Here is a 23763-nt window from a genome sequence, read left to right on the forward strand (position 1 = left end):
AATTCATTTAGCGTCAGCCATTCTACACTTTTTTTTAAATTTGTTTCTTTGAAATTCAGAGTTATAAGGCAAGAGGGAAAGACAGAGGAGAGAGACTTAAATCTCTTTTCATCAAGATGGCTGCAACAGCCAGGGCTGTGCCAGGCCAAAACCAAAAGCTTGCTCCAGTGTCGCTCCCCCTCTTCGTGGAGGAACGACACAGGACCCTGCGCTGTTCTTTGGTCTGCTCGGCCCTCCCCGGGTTTGCTGCTGGTTCTTCCCGGGTTGGCTACTGTCCCTTCCACCTCCGTGGAAGGGCAGTTCCCCCTGGCCACATTCCCCACTTCCGCAGGGGAGCGGCACACCGCCGGCCGGCTCTCTCGGGGGCTGCACAGGTGTTCGCCTTAGATGTTCCCCTTAGATGTTCCTGGTGCATGCCGTCTCTCTCCTCCTATATAGTCCTCCTCCGCCAATCCGTGCTCGGCTGCCCACACGCCGAGTACGCTACTCTCCTCCAATCAGGAGCAGGTCCTACAGTTTATTGGCTGAACTGGAGGCAGCTGTGTAGAAGCTGTTTTCTTCTCTCCCAGTGCCATATTGTGGGAGAGCAGATGCATAGAATAAGTCTTAATTCCAGTAACTTAGTCTAGTCCGAGTTGCTCCCCACACTCCAGGTCTCCCGTGAGGGTGGCAGGGGTCCAAGCACTTGGGCCATCTTCCACTGCTTTTCCCAGGCCATTAGCAGGGAACTGGATCAGAAGTGGAATGGCCAGGACTCGAAACATTTGTCCATATGGGATACTGGTGTTGCGGGAGGAGACTTAACCTTTGGGCCACAATGCCAGATCCCATACATTTGAGTATTCTCTCTTGTGGGGTGGGAAGCCTTCGGAGGCTTTGAGCAGTGAGACGGCCTGATCTGATTTTCATTTGACAAGTATGATTCTGCCCTGTGGGAAGCAGGGTACAGGTGAGCAGTTAGGAGGGTCCAGAGAAACAGAGGGGACAGGCCACGGTGCTGGCAGAACATGAGCTAGTCTTGACTCTGAGTTTGTGACCCTGTCCCCAGTGTGGAATAAAACTGAGGACAAGGTTTAAGGGTAAAGGAAAGAGAATGTTGAATCTACTAATAGCTGAGGGGGTGGCAGATGGACACGCTAAGGACTGCCACCCTCCTTAGTGAGAATGGCCTGAGATTTCACTGAAGTTGCACGGGTGGCCTGGGTTCACAGCACATGCAGGAGGAGTGGCCAAGCCTCAGGGTAGCTGGGGTGGGGGCCCAAACCGTTCAGCCAGGTGCTGGGCTTGCCATGGGATTGTCGCTCGGGTGTGCCCTGGTGGCGTGGCCCTGAGAGACTAGCGGGAGCCAGGCTGGGTGTGGAAGGCCACACCCTCAGCTGCCCAGAGCAAAGGGCTCCTGTGTTCCCTTTGGTCTAGGAGCAGTCCAGGGCGTTCTGCAGGGTGGTGAGCTTGTGGGACGTGGGCTAAAGGATCTGCAAACCCAGGGCTAAGGACGTCTAAGTGATGGACCATAGGTGAGGCTCTCAGTGAGACCCTCAGAGTGGGCCCAAAGGAAGAGTCAGCTTAGCTTCCCAGTGCAAACAACCAGAGGGCACCAAGCAGGAGTGTCCTGCCCTTCCCCCTTGCCTCTTCACTTGCACCCTGGGGGTCAGAGGTGGCTGGGGAGAAGGCCAGGGCCAGAGCCGAGGGGGCAGAAGTCAGTGAGAAGGCCGGCAGAGCTTGACCACTACATGGGCCTGGACATCTCCATCCCTGGGGAGAAAAAAAGAAAGAGAAAAAGTCATTTTTAAGTTGAAGGTCAAAAGCACACTTTTTATCCAAGGGCCCCCAGCAGAGGGGAGCCTGCCAGTCTGATGGCAGAGGCTGGCAGTCCTATAGGGGAACCAGTGCGTGCTGGGCTCCTCAGGCCAAAGGGTGCCCCCAGGAGCCCTGGCCGCCTGCCTGTGGTCTGTGGCCAGACCCGCCCCTCCACCCTGGACCCCGCCCCCTTCCGTGCTCCACCCCCTCCCTCAGAAGGCTGAGGCTGCACTTGGATCCTGGAACTGCAACCATGAACACGTCCTCCCCAATGCGCGACTGCCAGGTATGCGGTGGCCGCCCCCAGTCAGTGTCCCAGGCCCCTTGCTGAGCCGGGGTGGTGGGCGGTGTAGAACCCAGCTTGAGAAAGACCCAAGCTCAGGCCTGGAGCACAGATGGCCGCTGGCCAGCAGACTCCAGTGGGACCAAGCAGTTATGTGGGGTGCAGGGACAGCGCCTGGGTGCAACCAGAAGGGGCCAGGGGACCCCTACCAAGAGACCAACGGTGTTCCCCAGGGTTGGGAAAGACCGCAGTGTCTCCTGAGAAGATCCTTGGGCGCCAGGGCTGCACCCAGGAAGGGAGGAAGGGAACGGGGACCCTTCTGGCGCCCCCACCAAGGGAGATCCATGGCAGCTCTCGGGCTTGAGGAAGACCCCAGCACGTCCCGAGAGGCTCCTTGGGTGTGACGGGGTACAGAGGGGACAACCAGGTCCACCCAGCGCAGGAGCCTGAGCCCACCTTGCAGATGAGATAGACTGAGGTTAGAGGGCACAGGCAGCTGGCCCACAGCCACCCAAGTCCCATGCTGGGCCCTCTGGACAGGCTAAAGGGCATTCCCTCTGCCCAGGGAGTCTCCGGACTTGTGCCCCTGGCCGACTCTGCTGTTCCTGTGACCGGCTCTGACCACCTTGAGGCCTGAGGCTCTGCCTGAGTGGACAGTCCAGGGATGGAGTCGGTGGCGGCAGTAGTGTGCACCCCGCCAGCCCAGCTGGATGGACCAGCGCCCTCCGAGTTGCACTTTAGCACCAGACTCCTCTTCTGCCTGGACAGCACCCCCACCCCTTGGTGATCAGGACTCCGGGTCGGCACGTCCAGGTCCCTCCATTGGGTCCCCCTGGGCCCGTGCTACAGAGGGGCAGTGCTACAGGGGCCTGAGAGGCAGCGTCTTGCCCGAGGGCACACAGGTGTTCCCCGGATACTGGGTGGGTGTGAGTCAGGGTCAGTATCCGTCCCATCCCAAGCACAGAGCTGAGTTTCATGGTCTCACGGAAGCCTGGCCCTGCACCACTGCTAGGCGTTTGGAGGTCTGCAGGGGGCTGGGGCGGGGGCCCCTTGTGTCCAAGACTGAAGCCGGGCCGCCCCCTCCTTGTGCATAGGCCTGGAAGGATGCCGGGCTGCCGCTCTCCACCACAAGCAACGAAGCCTGCAAGCTGTTCGATGCCACTCTGACCCAGGTACGCCCACCGGAGAAACGCTTGCCCTCTGTGAAGGTTTCGGGGGGTTTTCTGATTTGGTGAGTGCTTTTTCAGCTGCGCTCTAGCAGCGGAATGCAGTCAAGTCTGGAAGATGGAGCATGCCAGCCCACCCACCCCCTCTGCACTCACCCTCCTTTCCCAGGTCCCCCAGAGGTGGGTGGGCAGCAGTGGGCCGGTTGGGGGTGGCTTGGAGGGCTCTGGGCCCCCACAGACTCCCATGAGTGCCTACTGAGGGTTTCATGTGGGCTCTGCCATTTAGATTTGGGGCTTACCTGTGGGACGCTGTCTCACCTGTGGCCGGGCCAGCCCCTCATCACATTCCTGGCTTTTCTGCACGACTGAAGGATCCTCTGGTTTAGAACTAGGAGGGGGGCTCAGAGTAAGGTCTAACTGGATTGATTGACAGATGGGGAAACAGAGACCCAGAGAGTTGAACTTCGTTGAGTTTGAGGTTGTCCAGTGAGATGAGGCAGAACCAAGATGCACCTGGGTCTGACAGGCCAGGGCAGTGCCCACAGCTGGCCTTTGCGTGAGCAGTGAGACCACTACATGCTGACCCCATCTGTAGAACGTGAGGGCTCAGAAGTTTCCAGAGGCATACGGGTGATGCAATGTCGTCAGCCAGGCCGCTGCTGTGTTCTGCCTGTTTAACTGTTTACAACATCACCACCCCACCCCACCTGCCTGCACTCAGTGTTGTAGAAAGAGGAACGTGCAGATCCGTGGACGACTGTGGCCCCTTGTATTTCAGTATGTAACGTGGACCAATGACAAGAGTCTTGGCGGCATCGAGGGCTGCCTGGCGCGGCTCAGAGCAGCAGATCCCAACTTCGGTGAGCAACACTTCCCCTGGGCTGAGGGCCCGGCTTCCAGGAGGCAGCCCCTCTCGCATTCCCTGACTGCAGGGACCCAGGCGGCTGGGGATGGGAGGTGGACTGACCGGGCCGCCTTTTGCACAGAGGGAGGAAGACCACACCTCTGGTGTGTTTGAGATCACGGTTGCTCCTGTCTGGTGGTGAAGGCTACAAAGGAGCTTTCGACTGTTTGCTCTAAATGCTGTCTCTTCTGCATGGAAGAAGCTGATCCCTTTTCTCAGACGAGGAAACCGTGGGTCATGAGGGCAAGCCAGTTCCAAAGCCACCACACTGGCAGAGGGGCTGGCACTGGGCAAGATGAACCAGTCCAAGGCGTGGATCCCTGGAACACAGGAGGTTTGAACTGTAGCCATGGCCCAGGGCCAATGAGCCTCACCCAGGCAGCTGGGCAGGGCAACCAGTGGGTGAGAGGCTGGCAACTCCGCAGACATGGGGAGGCCAGCACGGTGTGTTCTGGAACCCCAGGCAGGATAAGGTTGGGAGGGGCGAGCAGGGAGGCAGGGACCCACTTCCCGCCCAGTGCAGACTGGTCGGACCAAAGGCAGGGGGCTCATACAACCTGGGCAACGACAGAGCGGGCCTGCCTGCTGCCTGGCCTGCACCTGCTGCCACTCTGGGTGAGGCCTGGGCTGGGCTGGGCCGACCCAAGCGTCTGAATCCCCAGCTGTGTCCAATCTATTGCCAGCCATGGGCCACGCCATCTCTGCCGGCCTCAGGCTGATTGGCACTGGAAGCTCCAGGCAACTGGACAAAGAGCTGGACCTTGCCGTGAAGACCATGGTGGACGTATCCAAAGCGCAGGCCCTGACACAGCGGGAGCAGCTGCACGTGTCTGCCGTGGAGACATTTGCCAACGGGTGAGGGGCCTCTGAGGGCTGTGTGTCTGTGATGGGTGAACCGAGGCTGGGCTGGGGGTGCCTCAGGCTGTCCCCATGCGGCCCCAGGGGAATCCTCGGCCCAGCTCATGAGAGCACCTGGGTCAGGGCTGCGTCCTGCCTGTGCAGTCGAGTGCCTGATGAGGAAGGCTGGGCTGAGATTCCCAATTCAGTGTCCAGTCACTCGTTTTGTTTCATGACCTCAATCAGTTATTAGTTTCGTTACTGAAATAATGGAACCGCGTGGTAGAAATGTCCACAAGAGGGCAGGAAGCATCTGTGCATGTGCTCCTGGTTCCCACACACCCCTGGGTGCACTGCTGCACCCTTCCAGATTCCTGTCCCTGCCCCCCGCTGACCCTCACTCCCCGAGAACGGCAGTGCCCATGCCTGCTCTGCAGGTGTGACAGCTGATGACCCTGCAGGAGCTCAGGGGTGCTGAGCCCGACGTGGGGACATCTCCTGGGGTCTGCTCAGTGAGTCCACGTGGGGCGATTCCAGCCCAGACTCCCTACAGCCAACTGCTGGTCACACATGAAATTGTCTCTAACAACTTATTGAGATTGTTTGTCTATTTGTTTGTTTCCTTTAACCAGGCAGTAAGATTCCTCATTGAGTTTTCAATGTTTGAGCCACTTTCTAACTTAGAAACTATTATTTTTAAGCCAATCCAGTGCAGTCGACAACGTGGAATGTGTTTTATGCTTGGGGGTGCAGGCTTTGTGTTCAGTGGTGCTGAGAGCTCCTCTTGGCTTTCAGGAACTTCCCGAAGGCCTGTGCCCTATGGGAACAGATTCTCCAGGACCACCCGACGGATCTGTTGGCCCTTAGATTTTCCCATGATGCCTATTTTTACCTGGGCTACCAAGATCAGATGCGAGATTCTGTTGCTCGAATTTACCCCTTCTGGTCACCAGATGTCCCCCTGAGCAGGTATGTGCGGTGGAAACCGCGTCATTTCCTTCTCTAATCCCTCCCTGCAACCTAACGGTGGCAGCTCTGTCGGCCTTGCCACACCTTAATGAGGCCACTGTTGCTCCTCTCTGCTGCTTTACCGCTCAAGGCCCCACTGGATGTCCGTCTCATCCTGAGAATGAACTCACACCTTCTGTAGCAGGATGCACTGACGTACATCCCATAATTCATACAGCGTTCTCACCCATTCTGCACATCCACCTTAGCAGGGCTGAGGGCTCTGAGACCCTGTCCTTGTCGCCCTCCTGGGTCCCAGCTGTGGAAGCCACTGCCCTCTGCACACCCCAGTCCCTAAGGGAAGAGAGCTCTCCAGAGGGGCTCCCCATGGCAGTTAAGTGCCCAGAATGAGAGAACCGATGGCTGTTCCCTTTGGCCAGAACTGGTCACGTGACCAGGGCCGCCCACAGGAGACCAGGAAGCACAGTCCTGCTGCTGCCTGGGGGAAGGAGGAGGCTGGGTTGTCCCTGCACAACCAGCACACGGAGCCACTCCCTAGCATCTTGATCACAGGAAGGTTGTGAGCTCAAGCAGGTTAAAGAGTCTGTGTTGGGGCTCCCCCTAGAGGCTGGATCAGCTGGCCATTGAGGAGAGAGGCTAAAAGATGATGTTATCACTTGAGAGGCAGAGACACAGGCCGAGATTTCCACTTGCCGGTTCACTCCCCAAATGCCCCAATAGCCAGGGCTGGAACAGAGCTAAACCCAGCAGCTGTGGACTCCAGGTTTCAGGTTTCCCACCTGGGTGGAGGGGACCTCCCAACTTGAGCCATCACCTGGTGCCTCCCAGTGCACATAAGCAGGAAGCTGGAGTCAGGAGTGGAGCTGGGACTCAAACCAGACACAGGGACACGGACACGTGTGTCTTCCCTGTGGCTAACGCCAGCCCCTGAACGATTTATTTTACAGACTCGTGTGATCGTGGGGCTGACATGTTAGCCCTCTGGAGGGCAGGCGACTCGTGTGATCGTGGGGCTGACATGTTAGCCCTCTGGAGGGCAGGCGGCAGGTGGGAAGTTCCCACAGCGGCTGGCAGGAGACACTTTTCGGTTTTCTAAGATTTATTTTGTTTTTTAAAGAGTTTTATTTATTTAAGATTTAGAGAGAGAGAGAGAGAGAGAGAGAGAGAGGTCTTTCATCCACTGGTTCACTCCGAATGACCGCAGTGGTCAGAGCTGAGCTGATTAGGAGCGAGGAGCTTCTTCTGGTCAGCAGCTTCTTCCCAGCCTCCCACGCAGGTGCAGTGGCCGAGGACTTGGGCCATCTTCCACTGCTTTCCCAGGCCACAGCAGAGAGCTGGATTGGAAGCAGTGCAGCTGGGACTTGAACTGGCGCCCATATGGGATGCCAACGCTGCAGGCCAGGGCTTTAACCTGCAACGCCACAGCACCAGCCCCCTGACGGGAGAGACTTGAATCTGGAGGCAGAATCCTGGTCTCCGGAGCCCTCAGTCTGTCTACGGATGGGGTGAGGACCACCCACGCTGTGGAGAGAAGCCACTTTAACTCAAAGAACACTGACGTCAATGTTGGCCCCACGAACAACTTACTGCCTCAGCCACACCTGACTGGTGTTTGGACAGAAAACTGAGTTCTGCGGTCCAGCCAAGTGGACATAGGGACTTGACCACCACAGGGGACTTTCAGGACCTGATACACAGTAAGCACTTATTAAATAACCCAGAAAGCGCTCAGTGAATGACCTCACAGAGCTTCCTTAGTTACCATGCAGTTAGCCGTCTGGAAGGGGCTGTTCTAGAATATGCTTCTGTGAACTACGAGTCGGATCTGTATCTCGCACGGGAGCAGAGATAACATCCAGCATGCAGAGTCCAGCTTCAGTCTTGTTTCCCCTTGGCTGGAAAGCCACGGGCAGGACGCCTCTATCCTGTGTGAGCACTGGGGGTCCCGGCTGTCAGTGAGACGGGTGAGATGGGGGTGTGCATTTCCTGTGCAAGGGAAGTGGACCTATCCTGGCTGGGGCCGTGAGAGTGAAGTGGACAGGGTCCCGGCCCCAGGTCCCCTGGGCCTGGGGAGGAGCCTGGCTGTGCAGGGGGGTGTCCAGCTGGGCAGACGCTGGGAGCCGAGCTGCAGAAGCAGAGGAGGAGCCACAGACAGACCCCAGCCAGGAGAGCTTCCCAGGGAGCAGTCCTCGGCTGTCCCACCATGGGGGCTTCACCAGATGCGGCAGGGGTGGGGTGGAGGGAGACCCTGTGCAGATGACTTGGGGGTGGGAGGGCACTAATCCAGGCAGGCCCTGCCCTGTTATGGTTCTGATGACGAAGGTCATTAGGTCATTAGCTCCTCAGTAGAGGGAGCCTGGAGAGCTGAGACGCAGCTGTAATGGCGTCCACAAGTGGGGCACTCGGAGCAGCTGGGGTGCACCTGCCTGTGTGCTGCAGGCCAGCGCCTGCCCCATGCTCAGCGGGGGCCGGACGTCCTCTTGCAGCTCCCGCTGTTGCTGGGTCCCTGGAGTGCTTGGGCTCGTGGCTGCCCCCGCTGATTTTGCTTCCTCACCGCCGTCTTCCTTCTCTGTGTTCTCATGGCCCCTTTAGGACACAGTCACGGCCCAGGGCCCACCCATCTTAACGTGGCAGATTCTGCAAAGCATGAGTCTAACAGGGTCCCGTCACGGTCCCTAGAGTCGGGACATCGGCCCATGTACTGGAGGGCACAGAGCAGTGCTCCCCGCCTGTCCTATTGTATTTTGAGGTGACTTGTTTTCTCTGTCTTTAGCTATGTGAAAGGCATCTATTCTTTTGGACTGATGGAAACCAACTTCTACGATCGGGCGGAAAAGCTTGCCAAAGAGGTAAGTAGCCGACTCTTTCCAGAAGTGCCCTGGCCTTGAGAGAGTGGCCAAGAAGGGGGCCACCCGCTGGTTGACCTGAGCCAGTCCCCCTGAAGGTCCCCAAGCATAGAGCTCGCTTCAGTGCCAGCAGCTGCCCCAGGCAGGAAGCTGACCCCTGCCATCCCCGTGCCTCTGTGGCCACGGAGCCACGCCCCTTGGCCAGCCACAGCCCAGGCCTGCAGCAGAGGGGGTGAAGCTGGGGAGGCTTTGCTCAGCCCCTGGCTCAGGGTTGCACTCGGGGCGTCTGTGCTCCCACCAGCTCTGCTGGCTTCCAGGGCCTATGCTCGGCACTGCTGGGACAGTGTGGGGAATGGATGTAAACCTTCCTCCTTGAACTTCACGTTTCTCAGCATCACTGACTGCACACGAGGCTCAGAAGGCGGCACAGAGGTCAGGGACAGAGGCTGATGCCCGCTGGCCTGACCTGGGGCTTCTGTTTCTTCCTGCATGGTTTGGACCCTCCCCACCACACACACCTTTCCCAAAGACTGATTTATTTGATAGGCAGAGCAACAGAGAGAGAAAGACGGAGTTGGACAGGGACAGGGAGAGGGGAAAGAGATCTCTTCTACCTGCTGGTTCACTCCTCAAAGCCAGCAGCAGCTGGGGCTAGGCCAGGCCAAAGCCAGAAGCCAGGAACTCTATGTGGGTCTTCCAGGTGGGTGGCATGGGTCAAGTACTTGTCCATCCTCTGTGCCCTCCCAGGTGCATGTGGAAGGAGAGGAAGCAGAACAGCCAGGACAATGTGGGATGCTGGCGCTGTAGCCAGGGCTTCACTCACCTCTGCACAGAGCTGCCCCGAGCCCTGCCCTAGAACATCCCCCAGGTCAGGGTGCTCACCAGTGGTCCAGCAGGCAGGGCAATGTGGCATCCACTGGGCGTTTCCCGCCTGCCCTCAGTCCTGGACTGCGGCCCCCACCTGTGTCATGAGGGCTGGCACTGCGTACGGTGGATGCTACTCTGTGCATGGGCCCAGAACAAGTGACAGGCTGCAGCCTGCATCTCTTCTCCTCTGTCCACCTCAGAGGAGTGGATCCTGAATCCCAGGGGGCATCTGCTGCTCTTGGTTCAGGCTGGGGACTCCAAATGCACCTGCTGTCACTCACACTCTGTCCATGTGATGCCTTTCTCCCATTGCTCAGAGAGGCCAAGGCCACAAGGTCAGAGGTGAGCCAGATTCTCTAAGGCCACCTGACCAGACAGGGGTCCTTGAAGCTGCCAAGACCAGAACCCAGCCTCCCTGCGACAAGTCAGGATCTTACCCTGTTGTCGCCCTGGTGTTCCTCAGCACCCCTGGTAGGTAGCACCCCTGGGTGTCATCGCATCACAGAATTAGAGCCCAGGCTGGAGATCAGGGCCACAGCTCCTTTGTCTGCAAGTCAAGTCAGAGGTCAAGGTCTGGAGTGGCTTCCTGGTGATTTTACTTCTATACGTGGGTGACCAGGCACTACCCTCCCACAGCAGCCACAGGAAGGCCCTGCAGAGACCACGGCAGCCAGGCCCTCCTGTTGGGTGGTATCCACCTGGGCACCTGGGGGCTGGCAGTGCAGTCAGAGAAGCGTGGGCAAGGGTGGCCGGATGTGGTAAGTCGGATGTGGCAGGTCCCTCCAGGGTCAGCCACAAGGTGCAGACTAAGGCTGCACAAGTGGCAGGGGGAGGTAGAAGAATCCCCTCGCTGCTCCTCACTGCCACACAATGAGGCTCCCGGAGGTGATCCCCGTGTGGTGAGGTGGACTTCCTGGACAGCGAGGAGCCACGCTGGACTGGAGCAGCAGCACGGGCAGCCATGGGGCGGCGTGTCTGCATAGCCTGCGGGGCAGCCCAAGCACGTCAGTCATTGTGAGGCGGGGGTGTAATGGATACTGGCTGGGCATGCTGCGAGCCTGAGAGGCCAGAGCTGGGCAGCTGGGGCTGGATCAGCACGTGCTGGGAGGGGGAGCCTAGGGGCCACTTGGGAGGGCTCTAGGCGAGGGAGCGCACTGGGCAGTCCCTGCTCAAGTCAGAGCAGGAGTGGGGCAAGCCAATGGGCTGTGAGCCGCAGCACTTCCGGACTGCCCTGTGTGAGAGCTGTGTGCCCAGCAGGGTTGCACCCAGTCTACTCGGACTCAGCCCTCACCCTCTCCGGTGTCCAGCACCCAGAGATCCAGCACAGGGGATGCCCACGCTCGCTACAGACCCATCTGCTTCCTCTCTGTGTCCTGATGAGCAGGGGCAGGACGCATGGTGGCAGCAGTTGGCAGTCCAGGGCAAGCTGCACACCACCTAGCTTGGGGAGACCGAGGCAGCAGGCTGGGGGGTGAAGCCCAGGATTTGAGATGGGACCTGCCATGGGCAAGTCCATGGGACTTTCATGAGTCTCAGTCTACTTCCCTGTGCTTGGCACCTAGTGGGTGCTTGGTAAACATGAGCTGACCCCGGGAGCACAGGCAGCATGCTGCTGTGAGGCTAGGTTCACTCCCCGGTCCAGCCTGCCTCTCTGGGCACATGAGCCGCCTCTGACCTCAACAGCAGTGCCGTCAGCACTGGGAAGCCCCCCGTTGGGTGCCCGTGTAGTGTGTGGGGAGGTCCCCAGCTGAAGGGCACTGGACGGTCCCCACCAAGCTCACCTCGACAGTGTCCACTTCTCCAAGCAGCCCTGAGTGGGAGGCAGCATCCGGGGCCCCTGCACTGGAGGGAAACTGAGGCCAGATGCAGGAGCCTCAGCTGTATGCAGGAGGCTGTGTGTTCCGGGGATGAGCCCTGCATTGGAGACTCTGCTGCATCCCAGCTGCGAACCCTGGGCCAGTAGCACACCTCTGCCTCGCGGTGTCCTGTGCTGGTGTGCCCTACGCATGCGTACATGGGCTGTCCTGGGGTTGTGATGGTTCTGAGCTGGACCCAGGCCTGTGAGAGATGTGCTGTGGCCTGCCCAGGCTGACTGACCCACGCTGTCTCACCCACACGCAGGCTCTGTCTATCACCCCGACGGATGCGTGGTCAGTGCACACCATGGCCCACATCCACGAGATGAGAGCAGAGGTCCAGCAGGGTCTGGAGTTCATGCAGCACTCGGAGACGCACTGGAAGGTACGGTTCTCATCCCCCGGCCACCTGTCAAGGAAACTCAGTCGGTGTCCTGAGGCACAGGAGTTCACGGGTGTGCTTGAAACATTTCTGTCACGCTACCCATGGCTACAAAGCACCTCTCAACACCTGTTGGTGGAAGTTTCTAGAACTGGTCTAGAATTGGTAAAAGGAATACATCATAAAATTACCATGAAGACAAGAGCCCCACTGGGGTGAGACCTAGGAGGCCCTGAGCTGGTCCTCCTGCCTGCCTGGAGCCCAGGGGTGGCCTCTCAGTGTAGCTGAGGGTGTGGACACAGGGGGGATGGTGCATTGGCCATCTGCAGGGTGGTTACAGGTTCGGGCCTGCAGAGGACGGGTGTGGGCCCAGCCAGACCCCTGCCCCCTGCAGGCCCTTTCCCTTGGCCTGACCCTGCTGTGGCTCACTGTTCCCACTCCCAGTGCCCAACCTCTGGCCTCTCGGCTGGTAACTCACTGCCCTACTCAGTGCCGTCCTTTCTCCCTGTGTGCCTGTTGCCCCTGTGCTGGCCTCGGGCACCCAGACTGGCCTGCTCTCCCCTGCGCTGTGGCAGGCTCCCCAGGGCCCCACCGGTCAAGGTGGCCAGTCCCCTCCCAGTCCTGGCAGTAAGCCGCAGGTGCCCAGCCATGTGTGTGCCAATCCAGGAGGAGCCTTGCGGGCAGAGGAAGGGGCGTTCCCGCTGGGATGTGATTTGCAGGAAGGCAGGTGTCGGAGTGAGAGCCTGGGCCCCTGACATCCACATGCACATCTCCCTAAGGACCCTGGATCTGTGGGCTCTGGAAGGCTCTGGGGGACCCAGGATGCACTGGGGTGAGGGGCACCCATGAGTACAGGGCTTGCTCAGGAGGAGCTGTGAGAGCAGGGAGGCCTAGCCAAGGCCTCACCCCCATGCCATTCATATGCCTCCGCTAGAACTCTGATTCTGTAGGGTGATCCCTCTGACCTCAGTTTCCCCATCTATACTCTGTGAAGCCCTTGGTCCCAACACATAAATCAGGAGCCGCTAAGGCTGGGCTCTTGGTTCTCTGCTGTTTCATATTCACTGTGGCCTCCGGCAGCCTGCAGCCTGGCTGGACAGCCCTGGGTGAGGACAGTGCAGCCCAGGGCCCCGTCCCCTCCTCCTCCTGCACTTGCCACAGGCGTTCAGCTCTGCCAAGACTCCAGCCCCTGCCGCAGGCCTGTGCCCTGCCGTGGAGCCCCATGAGGGTCCACGTGAGACTTCTCTGTCCTGGCAGGGCCTGGTCAGTGGACTGAGCAGCCTCGCAGCAGCACATGGGCCGCCCTGAGACAGGCATCCCTCAGATTGTGGATACCCAGAAGAGACGTTGAACCCTTTGGGCTTGGGGTGGGGCAGTGGTCAGGGAAGGCACGCTGTAGGAGCCACCGTCTGCAGAGTCTGGAAGGATGAGCAGCTGTGTGGGTCGAGGTTGGGACTGTCCCAGCGCCCGCCCAGCTTAAGCAGAGCCAAGGCCTATGGTGGACAGTGAGGGAGAGGTTGTCCTCGCACCCAGGTGCACGTCAAATGTGGGCCATGCAGGAGGCGTCGTCAGCTCCTCTTACCAGATTAGGTGGGGTCATGAACAGGCAGCAGCTTAGGGAAGGCCGGGCAGGTGTGGTGGGGATACCACAGGGTGGAGGCCCCAGGCCCTTGCTCAGTGTTTGCCCGGTACCTGCTGTGTGTCCCGGGTCAGCAAGAAGTGTGGCCTTGAGACCTGGGGAGGGCTGCACTCAGCCCCTGAGCAAGAGACCTGCACTCTAAGCCGTCCCAGGAAGGCCCGTGGGACCCTCTGCGAAGGGGCAGCTGTCAGTGCCCTGCCCATCTCGCCTGCACATCTCACTTGTCACAGGTTCTAGGGTGCATGCTGGGTGCCACCACCGGTCACATCATGAGTCGATCTCCCCAGCCTGGAACTCCCTTGCAGGGGCCACTTGACTACACTCGAGGCTCACCTAAAACCTGCAGCATGCTGAGGGCCATCCACACCCCAAGCCCACCATGAACACTCTTGCTCCTAGGCCTGCTGCCCAGGTGCCTGGCGCCATCTGGGTGCCCATGCGCCTCATACTCTCACTTTGTGAAATGGGTTTGTGCATCTATTTAGCATCATACGTGAAGAAGTAGGAGTGGGAGCCACATAAGTAACGTCCCCTGTGCTGGCCCTGCTGCAGCCACGTCTCAGCTCTGACGCCAGTGCACATCCTCCTGGGTTGATCCCGGCGTCCTAGCTGCCCGCGCCCAGAGCTGGCTCTGACTGGCAGCACGAGGCAGCATTTGTACCTCTGCACCTCCTGGGGCTTCCCTAACTCTCTCGTTCTCCCCCAGGACTCGGACATGCTTGCCAGTCACAATTACTGGCACTGGGCTTTATTCCTGATTGAAAAGGTAGGTGACCCCCTGGGGGAGAGGAGCTGCTCTCCAGCACGCGTTGTCTGCCACACCCTGGGTGCCCGCACAGTGGCACAGGTTTCAGGGCCCTGGCACCCAGAGCACCCAGGTTTTTAGGAGGCTTTCCAGGCCTGCGATGCTATCCGCCTTTTCCTCACTGCTGGGTCCTGGGAATCATGTCACATATGTGTGGTTTGCGGGGGCCACCGAGACCTGCTACAGTGAACGGCCCAGCCCCCACCCCAGTGGTTGGCCCTGCAGGAACCAGGAGACCACCCAGCAGGAGTGGGGCAGGAGCTGCTCCTCCAGGCGCCTTACCCCAGTGATCCCACCAGAGGGTCCCGTTCATAAGGTGCTTCCCGCACTGCTGTTCACGCGGGGAAAGCGGGACGCTCCCTAAATTTCCAAAGACAGAAATCAGTGCCTGGGAGGTGAGCACCAGGCATGACGTGGGATGCACAGGGTGGGAAACACGGGCGGGAGACTGGAAGGGGAGGCGAGAGCAAGCTCTGCTCAGCCACCTTGGCTGCTCTATCCCAACTGCCTGGGACCTGGGGCGTTTGATTCCAGATGACTGTGGATTCTGGGGTGTCTGCATGGAGGAGGGCACCCGGGTACATCTTGGGGATGGGACTGAGTGCAGTTCCCTGCACACCTGACACAGGTAGCCTGCGGGGTGTCTTCCACCTGGTCTGCCCTCTGACTGGGACCTGTCCGCTGAAGTCAGGTGTGGAAGTTTCCACTTGTGGTGTCACATCAGCTCTGAACAGGCTTTGGATTCTGGAGGTCTTGGGGCTGAGAGTTTCGGGTGGGGGTGCCTGACCTGTGTTGACTTTGCCAGCAAAGACAAGGCCTTCCCGGATCAGTCCCCTCGCAGCAGCCTGGCTCCGCTGCCCTCGCCTTCTCCGCACCCCCTCAGCAGCGCGTGGCGGCCACGGGCAGGGGTCTTGTTCATTTCTCAGGGCTGTGCTTTGCCTCGTTCGTCACGGGAGCTGTGTTTTGCAGGGCGACTACGAGGCGGCACTGACGATCTACGACACCCACGTAAGTGCCTCTGAGCCGCACCAGGCTCCCTGCCCACGATGCCCGTCAGGCTCTCCCAGACCTGTGAGCCGGTCTCTGCTGGCACAGCCAACACACGGCTGGAGCAGAGCCCCGCATTCTGTGAGGCCTCACGGGCTTGACTGGCCCAGAGCGGTCTCGTGGCTCATCATCCTCGGTACCCCCACAGGCCTTAAAAATAAAGCCTGGGGTCTCAGCACCAGAGAAAATCAGTGAAGTTCCGGAAGCAGTCCTTTGGGGGTTGAAGGGACTTTGTAGGAAGAAATGGAGGTGATGGGGACCTGTGAGATGAGATGTGGATCTTGGCACCCCTGAGCAAAGCTGAGTCTGGAAGTGTGGCCGGGGGCGGGGTCTCTGCCAGCCTGCTCTGAGGCTTGGTGATGGGTGACGGGCCAGGCCCAGCACATGCTCCCGGGCACGCAATGGGGGCAGCTTCTCCAGGTCACTTGGTGCCCTCTCTTGCGCCTGGTGCAGTCTGAGCTCTTGGTCACAGTAAGGGTGACAGTCCTGATGGCAGAGGTGGTGGGGACCACACATTGGCAGCCTTTTGCTGAGGGCTTGCCCTGTGCAGACCCCATACATAACCCAGACATGCTCCTCGCTGGCCCTGGGTCCCCCATCAGCCCACAAGCAGAGTATGGCTAGGGTCATGCCTGTCTTCCAGATCCTGCCCCGACTGCAGGCCAGCGGCACAATGCTGAATGTGGTGAACACCTGTTCCATGCTCTACCGCCTTCAGATGGAAGGTAGCACACCTCTGCCCCTCAGGCTCACTCACCTCCCCTCTACACAGCGAGTGCACGGAGCAGCTGCCCGCCTGGCCTGGCTCCGTAGATGCCCTGAGACCAGCAGGTCTGGCCGCCGAGTCTGTTTCTTCCAGTTCCCACTACTCAGCGAGGAGACCTCAGGCTCCACTCAGGGAGGCACCAGCTACTCCCATGGTGCCCTACAGTCCTTGGGGCACAGGGGGCAACTGGCCACCTGTCCTCACAGCCTCCTTCCCCGGAACATGGGGTTGAGTGTCTCAACTCCCTGGGATGGCAGAGTTCTCTGTCACCCCAGCCTGGATGAGTTGGCCACAGTCCTGGGGGCTGTAGGATGCTTCTGGGCAACCCCCAGCATGCAGGCTGGTACTCTCCCGGCCAGGCTCAGCAGAGTCAACGCTGTACCTGTGCAGGCCTGGGCGAGGCCCGGGGCAGCAGGACATCCACATGCAGGATGAGGGCCTGGGTAGCTTGCTTCTGGAAGGTTCCACGCAGACTTTGTGGTGGAGATGAAATGTGAGCCCTGAAGGCTGTGTAGGGTGACCAGGCAGAGTGCAGCAGCCTGTCCAAAGCCAGCGGCCTGTTAGGAACAGTGCAGGCTGGCTGGGTGGGGAGGGCAGGTGACGAGCGGGCTTGTAGCCAGGGTGGGGGTGGGGTCCGCTCATGGCTGCTCTGCACAGGCCTGGAGCTGCCTTCGAGAGGCTCCTCGGGATGCGCAGAGGCTGAGCCCAGGCAGGTGGCGGGGGTGGGGTGTTGGGGTGAATGGCAAGGAGGCCCCTGACAGGATTTCTGGGCCTCATATCCTGCCCAGGGCCCTCCAGAATGGGGCGGCATGGGATGCCCTGAGGGAGAGTTTGAGTTCCATTAACCCTGAGACCCTGCCACCCCTAACCTTCTCCTGTATGGCTGAGACTATCCACAGGCTTAGCCAACCCTGCCACTCCAGCCTGTCACCTGCAACAGGACCCACCATAGGGCCTCCTAGGGACGTGACTGGAAGAGGACTTAGGCGTGGGACACCCTCTGGAAACTCACACTGGGCCCTGGGCATCCTCCATGTTTCCCCAGGAGTGTCCCTGGGCCAGCGCTGGCAGGATGTCCTGCCTGTAACAAAGAAGTACACGCGTGATCACGTCCTGCTGTTCAATGACGCACACTTCCTGATGGCTTCGCTGGGTGCACGGGATGCCCAGACCACGCAGGAGCTGCTGACCACCCTGCAGGAGGCCAGCGAGTACGTGGGCCCCCACCCCCACTTCCCACAGGACCAGGGTGCCGGGTCCTGCTGAAGCTCGCCCCCACCTGCCAGGGAGGCTCATGGTGAGGGCTCACTCGTGAGCCCAGCTTTGGGGATGGAAGATGGGTGCTGGGGTATTTTCCCCAAGGTCAACGGTGCCCCCAGGACAGAACGGCCTCTCCCCTACCCCACAGTACAGCGTCAGTGTCATTGGGCAGTCTCCCTTGGGGGGTCACTGGAGCTTACACACTCTGCCAGGCACTTCTCTGCTGTGAACCTACGTCCTCATCTGTAACAAGGGGACGTGCCTCCTGTGGGCGGCTGACAGCTGGGAACCCTGGGCTGCCGGCCATTCCCTTCCCGGGACAGTTTGGCCCCAGTCTGTGTGCCAGGCTTTTGCCTGTGCTGTCTGCAATCCTGGTGGCTCTATGAGATCAGAGCTACCTGGTCTACTTTACATATGAGCACTCCGAGGCCAGAGGAAGGAGAACCCATGTGGGGCTCGGTGGCTGGTGACAGCCGAGTGTAAGGTCAGAGCCATGGTCTGTCCCCTCGCTGGGCTACTTCTCTGACACCACACCCCATGGAAGCACCTGTCGTGTGGCTCTGTGCCGGGCACTTGACAGAAACACCTGCCGAGGGAGGAGTGGGCCCTCCCACTGATGCCTGTGCCAGCTGCTGAGAGCACGTTCTTGGCCTGTAGGTCCCCGGGGGAGAACTGTCAGCACCTCCTGGCCCGAGACGTGGGGCTGCCCCTGTGCCAGGCCATGGTGGAGGCTGAGGCCGGGAATCCCGACCGCGCTCTCGAACTGCTTCTGCCCATCCGCTACCGGATCGTCCAGATCGGAGGCAGCAATGCCCAGGTGGGTTTGCCGCCTCCAGCCAGGCTCACCGGGGAGCGTCCTGTGCCCCATGCCACCTCTGCAGGCAGCCTGTCATCCTGGGGTGCAGGCCACTGTCTCTAGCCACGTGTGGGGTGTCAGCTCCGTGCCTCCACCTGGCAGGGTCTAACTTGCCCTTGACATTCCAGAGAGACGTCTTCAACCAGATACTGATTCACGCGGCCCTGAACTGCACTTCCAGCAAGCACAAGAATGTGGCACGGTGAGCCCCGCACCCCTTCCTGCACACGTGGGGTCTCTGGCCGGGGTGGCTCCTGCTTCCGCGACTCTGCAGGTGTGAGGCTGTGGCAGGGGAGTTGTTTCCCAACGCAGGAGAAACCTCCTGCCCTCCCCAGCCCCCTCTCCACTGTCACCATGCTGAGCTACAAGGGCCCCAGGCACATCCCGTGCTGTGCCCAGGGACACCCTGACCCTTTCCTGCCTGGCCGACTCCTACTGCTCCTTTGGGCCTGGACTCCCTTTGCCTTCCTGTGCTGGCTGTGGGAGGCAGCGGGGAGCAGGCAGACCCAGGGCCTGGCTGCATGGGGCTCCCTGTCCTGATGTCCCCTCCTTGTAAAATGATAGAGAATTGGCCGGCACCTTGGCTCAATTGGCTAATCTTCCACCTAGCGGCACCGGCACACCGGGTTCTAGTCCCGGTCGGGGCACCGGATTCTTTCCCGGTTGCCCCTCTTCCAGGCCAGCTCTCTGCTGTGGCCAGGAAGGCAGCAGAGGATGGCCCAAGTGCTTGGGCCCTGCACCCTATGGGAGACCAGAAGCACCTGGTTCCTGCCTTCGGATCAGCGTGGTGCGCCGGCTGCAGCGCGCCAGCCGTGGCGGCCATTAGAGGGTGAACCAACGGCAAAGGAAGACCTTTCTCTCTCTCTCTCTCACTGTCCACTCTGCCTGTCAAAAAAAAAAAAAAAAAAAAAGATAGAGAATTGCCCTGGCTCTTGTTAGCAGGGGGAAGGAGCTCATGAGAGCACCCCATGGAAGTGACAGTTGAGAGCTGACAGCAAAGTAGATTGAACCAGGCCAGGGGTGAGTCTGGTTACAGGGACAGCTTATCCGGAGGGCCGGGGAGTTGGGGGCACCCAAAGAAGGGAGCTGTGTGGAGCCCTAGCCATTGCAGACCCCAGGGGGGAGAGGGGTGCTGTGGGAGGGTGGCCTCCGGGGCTGCAGGGTCCCTTTGCTGCAGAAAGCCAGCGGTCCAGCAGGTACGCAGTGGCAGTAGGCCAGGCCTTGATAGTACAGGTGAGTGCACGCTGTGAAATGGGTCTGGCGGGACCACAAGGCCACGGTAGCACACCCTCTGGCCCTCCACCCCGTCGCCAACACGGGGTCCTGATTATCCTGCTCCCTTCCTGCTGAGGCAGTGCCTTCTAGAAGAGTCCACCCCTGAACCTGGATGTGTTTCCACAGGAGCCTTCTGATGGAGCGGGACGCCCTGAAGCCCAACTCGCCCCTGACCGAGCGGCTCATCCGCAAGGCCACCGCCGCGCACCTCATGCAGTGAGCGCACCCGGCCGCCTCGGCCTGCAGGACCTCCGCAGGGGCTGGCCAGCCTCAGTCCAGCTGCCCTGCTGGGCTGAGCTTAGGAAACACCCGCTGTAAGCCAGCAGTTCTACAGGACACACAGATCTCAAGTGTGATTCAGAATCTTAGGGCCAGCGCGCATTGTGAAGCAGTCAGAACCAGTGGGTGCTTGTTCTACCCGCCTGCCACTAGGTTTCTTAGGGCTTGCTTTCGCTTCTGCTTCAGGGTTGCTCCAGCTTGGGAGGAAGGGCAGAGGTAGGGTGGGCTCAGCGGGGGAGGAGTCTCCCAAACACAGGTCCTGTCCACGGCCTCCTCCTACTCCCCCCACCTCTCCCTGATTAGAGCTGATTAAGCTCATTCCTCTATTGCAACTGTCATCGGACACGGCTTCCCCGTCCTCGCAGAGTCCAGTGCTGTGAGGGCACGAGGAGCAACTCAGCGAAGCTCTGCTCTGGCACAAAGCAGAGCCCGACACGAGGCCGTGACAAGGCCTGAGCTGTCTCCTGAGTGCCACCTCCGGTCTCCTGCTTGCTGTCCACCCTGGCTGATGTCCCCACGCGTATGCCGAGCGGCCCTCCCGGAAGGGGGCTCTGAGTGCCACGGTGGCCGTCAAGGTCCTTCAGTTCCCACTGACGTTAGGGAGCAGGTGCTGGGCAGGCAGAGGAAGCCTCCGAACCTAGTCGGCCCTCATGGTTTGCTCAAGCTCAGGCAAATTTCAAGAATTAAAATAAACTGGTTCCTTTGCCTTTTTTTTTTTTTTTTCTTAAGATTTATTTAAAGGCAGAGTGTCAGAGAGACCTTCCATCTCTGGTTCCCTGTCCAGATAGCCACAAGAGTTGGGTCTGGGTCTCCCACCTGGGTGGCAGGGCCCAAAGCACGTGGGCCGTTTTCTGCTGCCTTCTCAGAGGCAATCCAAGGAGCTGCTGAGAACAGAGGCGCCAGGCCTCCGACACCGGCTCCAGTATGCGATGCTGGCGTCACCAGTGGCTCCTCATGCTAAGTCTGGTGGGAACCTGCGAGAGTTCCCACGCGCCAGGCCCGGGGCAGGGTCCTGGGCAGACAGAGTTCTAGAAGCTGGGGTGTGCGGGGCAATGCTGGCGGCAACGGGGCTTCACAACAGGACTCTGCTGTCCCCACCAGGGAGGTAGGACCGTCCCGAGGGGCCCTTCCTTCTTCCCCGCTGCGGTTTCCAAGCAACACAGGACTCAGCCAAGGAGGTGGGAGCCATGGTCGCCGGACTTCCGGGTGGGGCGGAGCCAGTCAGCTGCGCGGAAGCAGCGCGCTTGCGCCCTAGGCCCGCTCCTGGGCGTTCCCACTACAATCCCCAGGATGCACTGGGCGCGCCAACCCTTTCAAACCGACCAATCGGCACCCGCGTCTTCCGGCGGCGCGTTTAAATCTTTTGCGTGGTGGGGGCGAGTGCTTCTTCGTCGGCCGCTCATCGTGAGGGCAGCGTCGGACCCAGGTTAGGGGGCCCGGCGCGGGGCAACGTCGTGCGGGCGGTTCTCGGTGCCGTGCGGAACGCGGCCTCGCGCCCCCGGGGCCCGGCCTGGCCTGCGCCGGGGCCCTCGCTGCCCGGCAGAGCCCAGCTGCCGGCCCCAGCCTGAGCGCCGCGTCCCCTCATCCGCGCCGTCGCCTCGCCGGGGCGGCCCGCTGCTCCCTCAGCTCCGGGCCTGGCGGCGCTCGGGCCCGCGGCGGCCCCGGGGTGCGCTCGGCCCAGGCGGCCTCGGCGCCGCCCGCGGCTCCCGCACCGGCTCACCCGGCCCTTCCTCCCCGCAGGGACCGCCTCAGCCGCGTCCGGGGACCCAGGGCACGGCGGCGCCCTGTCTCGCTCTGGCCGGCGGGCGAAGCGCAGATGGACGTCCCTGAGGAGGAAGGTAGGGCCCGGGTGTGCCGCGCGCCGTTCCGGGCGGCAGCTTGTCCGCTTCTGCCCTCAGTGCCCTGCACCCTGGCCCCGCGCACCTGTGTCCTGGAGGGTTCTTTACACGCACGCACGCACGCCCCGAGGGTTTCTTTTTGGCTGTCACTGGTTTCTGTTTCTATGTCTTGTGTAGGATCCTGGGGACTGCGTGTGTGAGTGGGCAGGCGGGCGGGCGGGCGAGCCTGGCTGTAACTGTGTTTCCCTGCCGTGCCCTTGTCTGGTTTGCTTATCAAGAGGACGGTGCAACCACAGAAAGTGAGTCTCCTCAGTGTCTGGGGGATGGATGCCAGGACACACGCCGCCTCCCCCAGCCGCGGGCACACAATCCACAGATGCTCCGAGCCCCGTGTGATAGGACGTGGCACTTGCCTATCATGCGTGTACGTCCTCGTGAGCACTGTAAGTCACGTGACAAGCATAGTTATCACCCTGTATGGTCTAGGGACTAGTAACAAGGATGAGTCTGCACATGTTCAGTGCAAGCACGATTTATTTTCTTGGAGGTGGGTCCACCTGCAGGTTAGGCTCTCACCGCCCTGCCTAGTGCCATCCTGAGGGCAGCTACCACGGACCTGGACTCTGCCTGGCACCTGGTGCAGAAGGAACAGACAGCCCAGCGCCACTCACAGTCAGTCTCGGAACCCTGAGTACTGTTGTGCCCAGATCGTTAGATCCCCGCAGAGACCCCAGAGAGTGGATCACACCAACTGCAAAAAGCAAGGTTTATTTAGGAGTACAAGCCGCGACAGTGACCCCATCCAACCAACCGGCACAGCGGAGGAAGTAGTGAGGCCCCAGTTTTTGTTCGGGAGAGTTTTCAAAGGAAAAAAGGGCTACATCAGCAGGAAAAAAAAGAGTTACATCAGTGGGGTTTACAGCATGGAATCTTTGGGTACAGGGAGTTCCAGCGGTGGGCTTACAGCACAGGAGCTTTGAATACAGGGAGTTACTTTGTTTAGCAATCTACTGTGCTGTCCTTGGTCCGCTGAGCTAGCTGTCCCTGGTGAGCTTTGATATCTCCAGAATGCCTGAATGCCTGCTTTACAAGGATTCGGATCTGCTATGGGAAACGGAGGCTGTTTTTTTTTTTGTTTTTTTGTTTTTTTTTTTTTTATTGTTGTTTTAAAATGGAGTCCCTTTGGCTCTTCAAGTACAAGATTGATGCTTTTGCTCCTGGTCCGTGATTCATTTTTCTACACCAGACAGTTGGAAGTTTCCGGAAGTGAGGAAAGCATTGACTTCCCCAATTCAGGTGTATGAGAAGTGAAATGTCTCTCACCTCTACCCTTCTGGCTGCTCCTGCAAGAGCCAGCGATGTCATCAGCCTCTTGGGTGTCCTCGCAGAGTAACTGTGCTTGAGCAAGCCAGGCTGTCCACGATGTCGGCTGCCTCCCCATGTCCTGGTTAGATCGCCTCACCCTCAAGTTCCAAAGCCATTTCTGATTTTTTTCTTGTTCCTTTAGGATTTCATTTTTCTCTCTAAAATTGAGTCTACATTGTAATTTCTTCCGATAAGTTAATGAGGTATCAAACATTATTTCTTCTTCCATGAGTTATGAAGTTTATATCAATATGGTTTTTAGGTTATTCTTTGTTCTCTCTCTATTTGATGTGGCCTGTAAAGTTTTCTTCATCTGCATCTTGCACATTTCTTGTTAGGTGCCCTGTGTTGTCTCTTCACAAGAATAGACTCACCACTATCTGCTTCAATAAAGCACTTGTCTCTGATGAGGCTGCCTCTGTTTTGCCTTACCTGTTTTGAAAACCCAAACCCTGAGTCATTTCTAACCTTACAGTAATGTAATGTAGAGCTCCATGTAAGATATTACTAAATGTACATGATGACAGTGTATGCTTTTAGGTGAAATTTTGTAGTAGCTTGGAGAGGTATAGGGCCTGGTAATATTTTTCTCTTTGTCAGCCCTAAAATAACAGTGCACTTTCCACCCCAGGCATTATTCTTTGGGGTGATTTTGGAAAAAATTATTTTCCAAAGACTTACTTGAGAGTCAGAGTTACAGGCAGAGAGACAGAGACAGAGATTTTC

The 23763-nt window shown here is 59.4% G+C and overlaps 2 protein-coding genes and 1 long non-coding RNA gene across 31 annotated transcripts in view; all 3 read left to right on the plus strand.

The window, feature by feature from the left end:
* Positions 1-1977: 1977 nt before the first annotated feature.
* LOC100356940 (tetratricopeptide repeat protein 38) lies at positions 1978-20540 on the plus strand. 3 transcript variants are annotated; one of them, XM_051828148.3, is made up of 14 exons: positions 1978-2083; positions 3175-3252; positions 4025-4106; positions 4834-5005; positions 5783-5956; positions 8730-8805; positions 11791-11910; positions 14253-14312; positions 15321-15359; positions 16042-16123; positions 17210-17375; positions 18082-18241; positions 18409-18482; positions 19682-20540. In XM_051828148.3, the coding sequence occupies exons 1-14, from the start codon at positions 2051-2053 to the stop codon at positions 19773-19775; spliced, it is 1410 nt and encodes a 469-aa protein (XP_051684108.1). In that variant the 5' UTR covers positions 1978-2050; the 3' UTR covers positions 19776-20540. The 3 variants fall into 3 exon arrangements, with proteins under 3 accessions (XP_051684108.1, XP_069909150.1, XP_089163881.1); XM_070053049.2 differs by lacking the exon at positions 1978-2083 and adding an exon at positions 2646-2893; XM_089307755.1 differs by lacking the exons at positions 1978-2083; positions 3175-3252; positions 4025-4106; positions 4834-5005; positions 5783-5956 and adding an exon at positions 7277-7653.
* A 122-nt stretch (positions 20541-20662) lies between these two features.
* On the plus strand, positions 20663-21030 carry LOC149123659 (uncharacterized). The gene is made up of 2 exons (XR_016216405.1): positions 20663-20800; positions 20936-21030. It is a non-coding gene; the product is annotated as an uncharacterized LOC149123659 (long non-coding RNA).
* A 68-nt stretch (positions 21031-21098) lies between these two features.
* The window catches only part of LOC138843211 (tetratricopeptide repeat protein 38), a 73006-nt gene continuing 70341 nt past the window's right edge, over positions 21099-23763 (plus strand). For 22 of the 27 annotated variants that reach the window (XR_016216418.1, XR_016216416.1, XR_016216417.1 and 19 more), the window contains exons 1-2: positions 21099-21260; positions 21575-21672. Coding sequence is in view for 2 of the 27 variants with exons in the window: in XM_089307765.1 (XP_089163891.1) it covers positions 21125-21260; positions 21575-21672 (234 nt within the window). In the remaining 25 variants the exon portion in view is untranslated. Of the gene's footprint in view, positions 21261-21574; positions 21673-21950; positions 23445-23763 lie in introns of those variants that run through there. The other 5 variants (XR_016216425.1, XR_016216427.1, XR_016216429.1 and 2 more) reach the window with 5 other exon arrangements.

Source organism: Oryctolagus cuniculus, chromosome 11 (genome assembly GCF_051225735.1).
Source record: "Oryctolagus cuniculus isolate XC-2025 breed Fujian yellow rabbit chromosome 11, ASM5122573v1, whole genome shotgun sequence".
In the NCBI taxonomy this organism is placed as follows: domain Eukaryota; kingdom Metazoa; phylum Chordata; class Mammalia; order Lagomorpha; family Leporidae; genus Oryctolagus; species Oryctolagus cuniculus.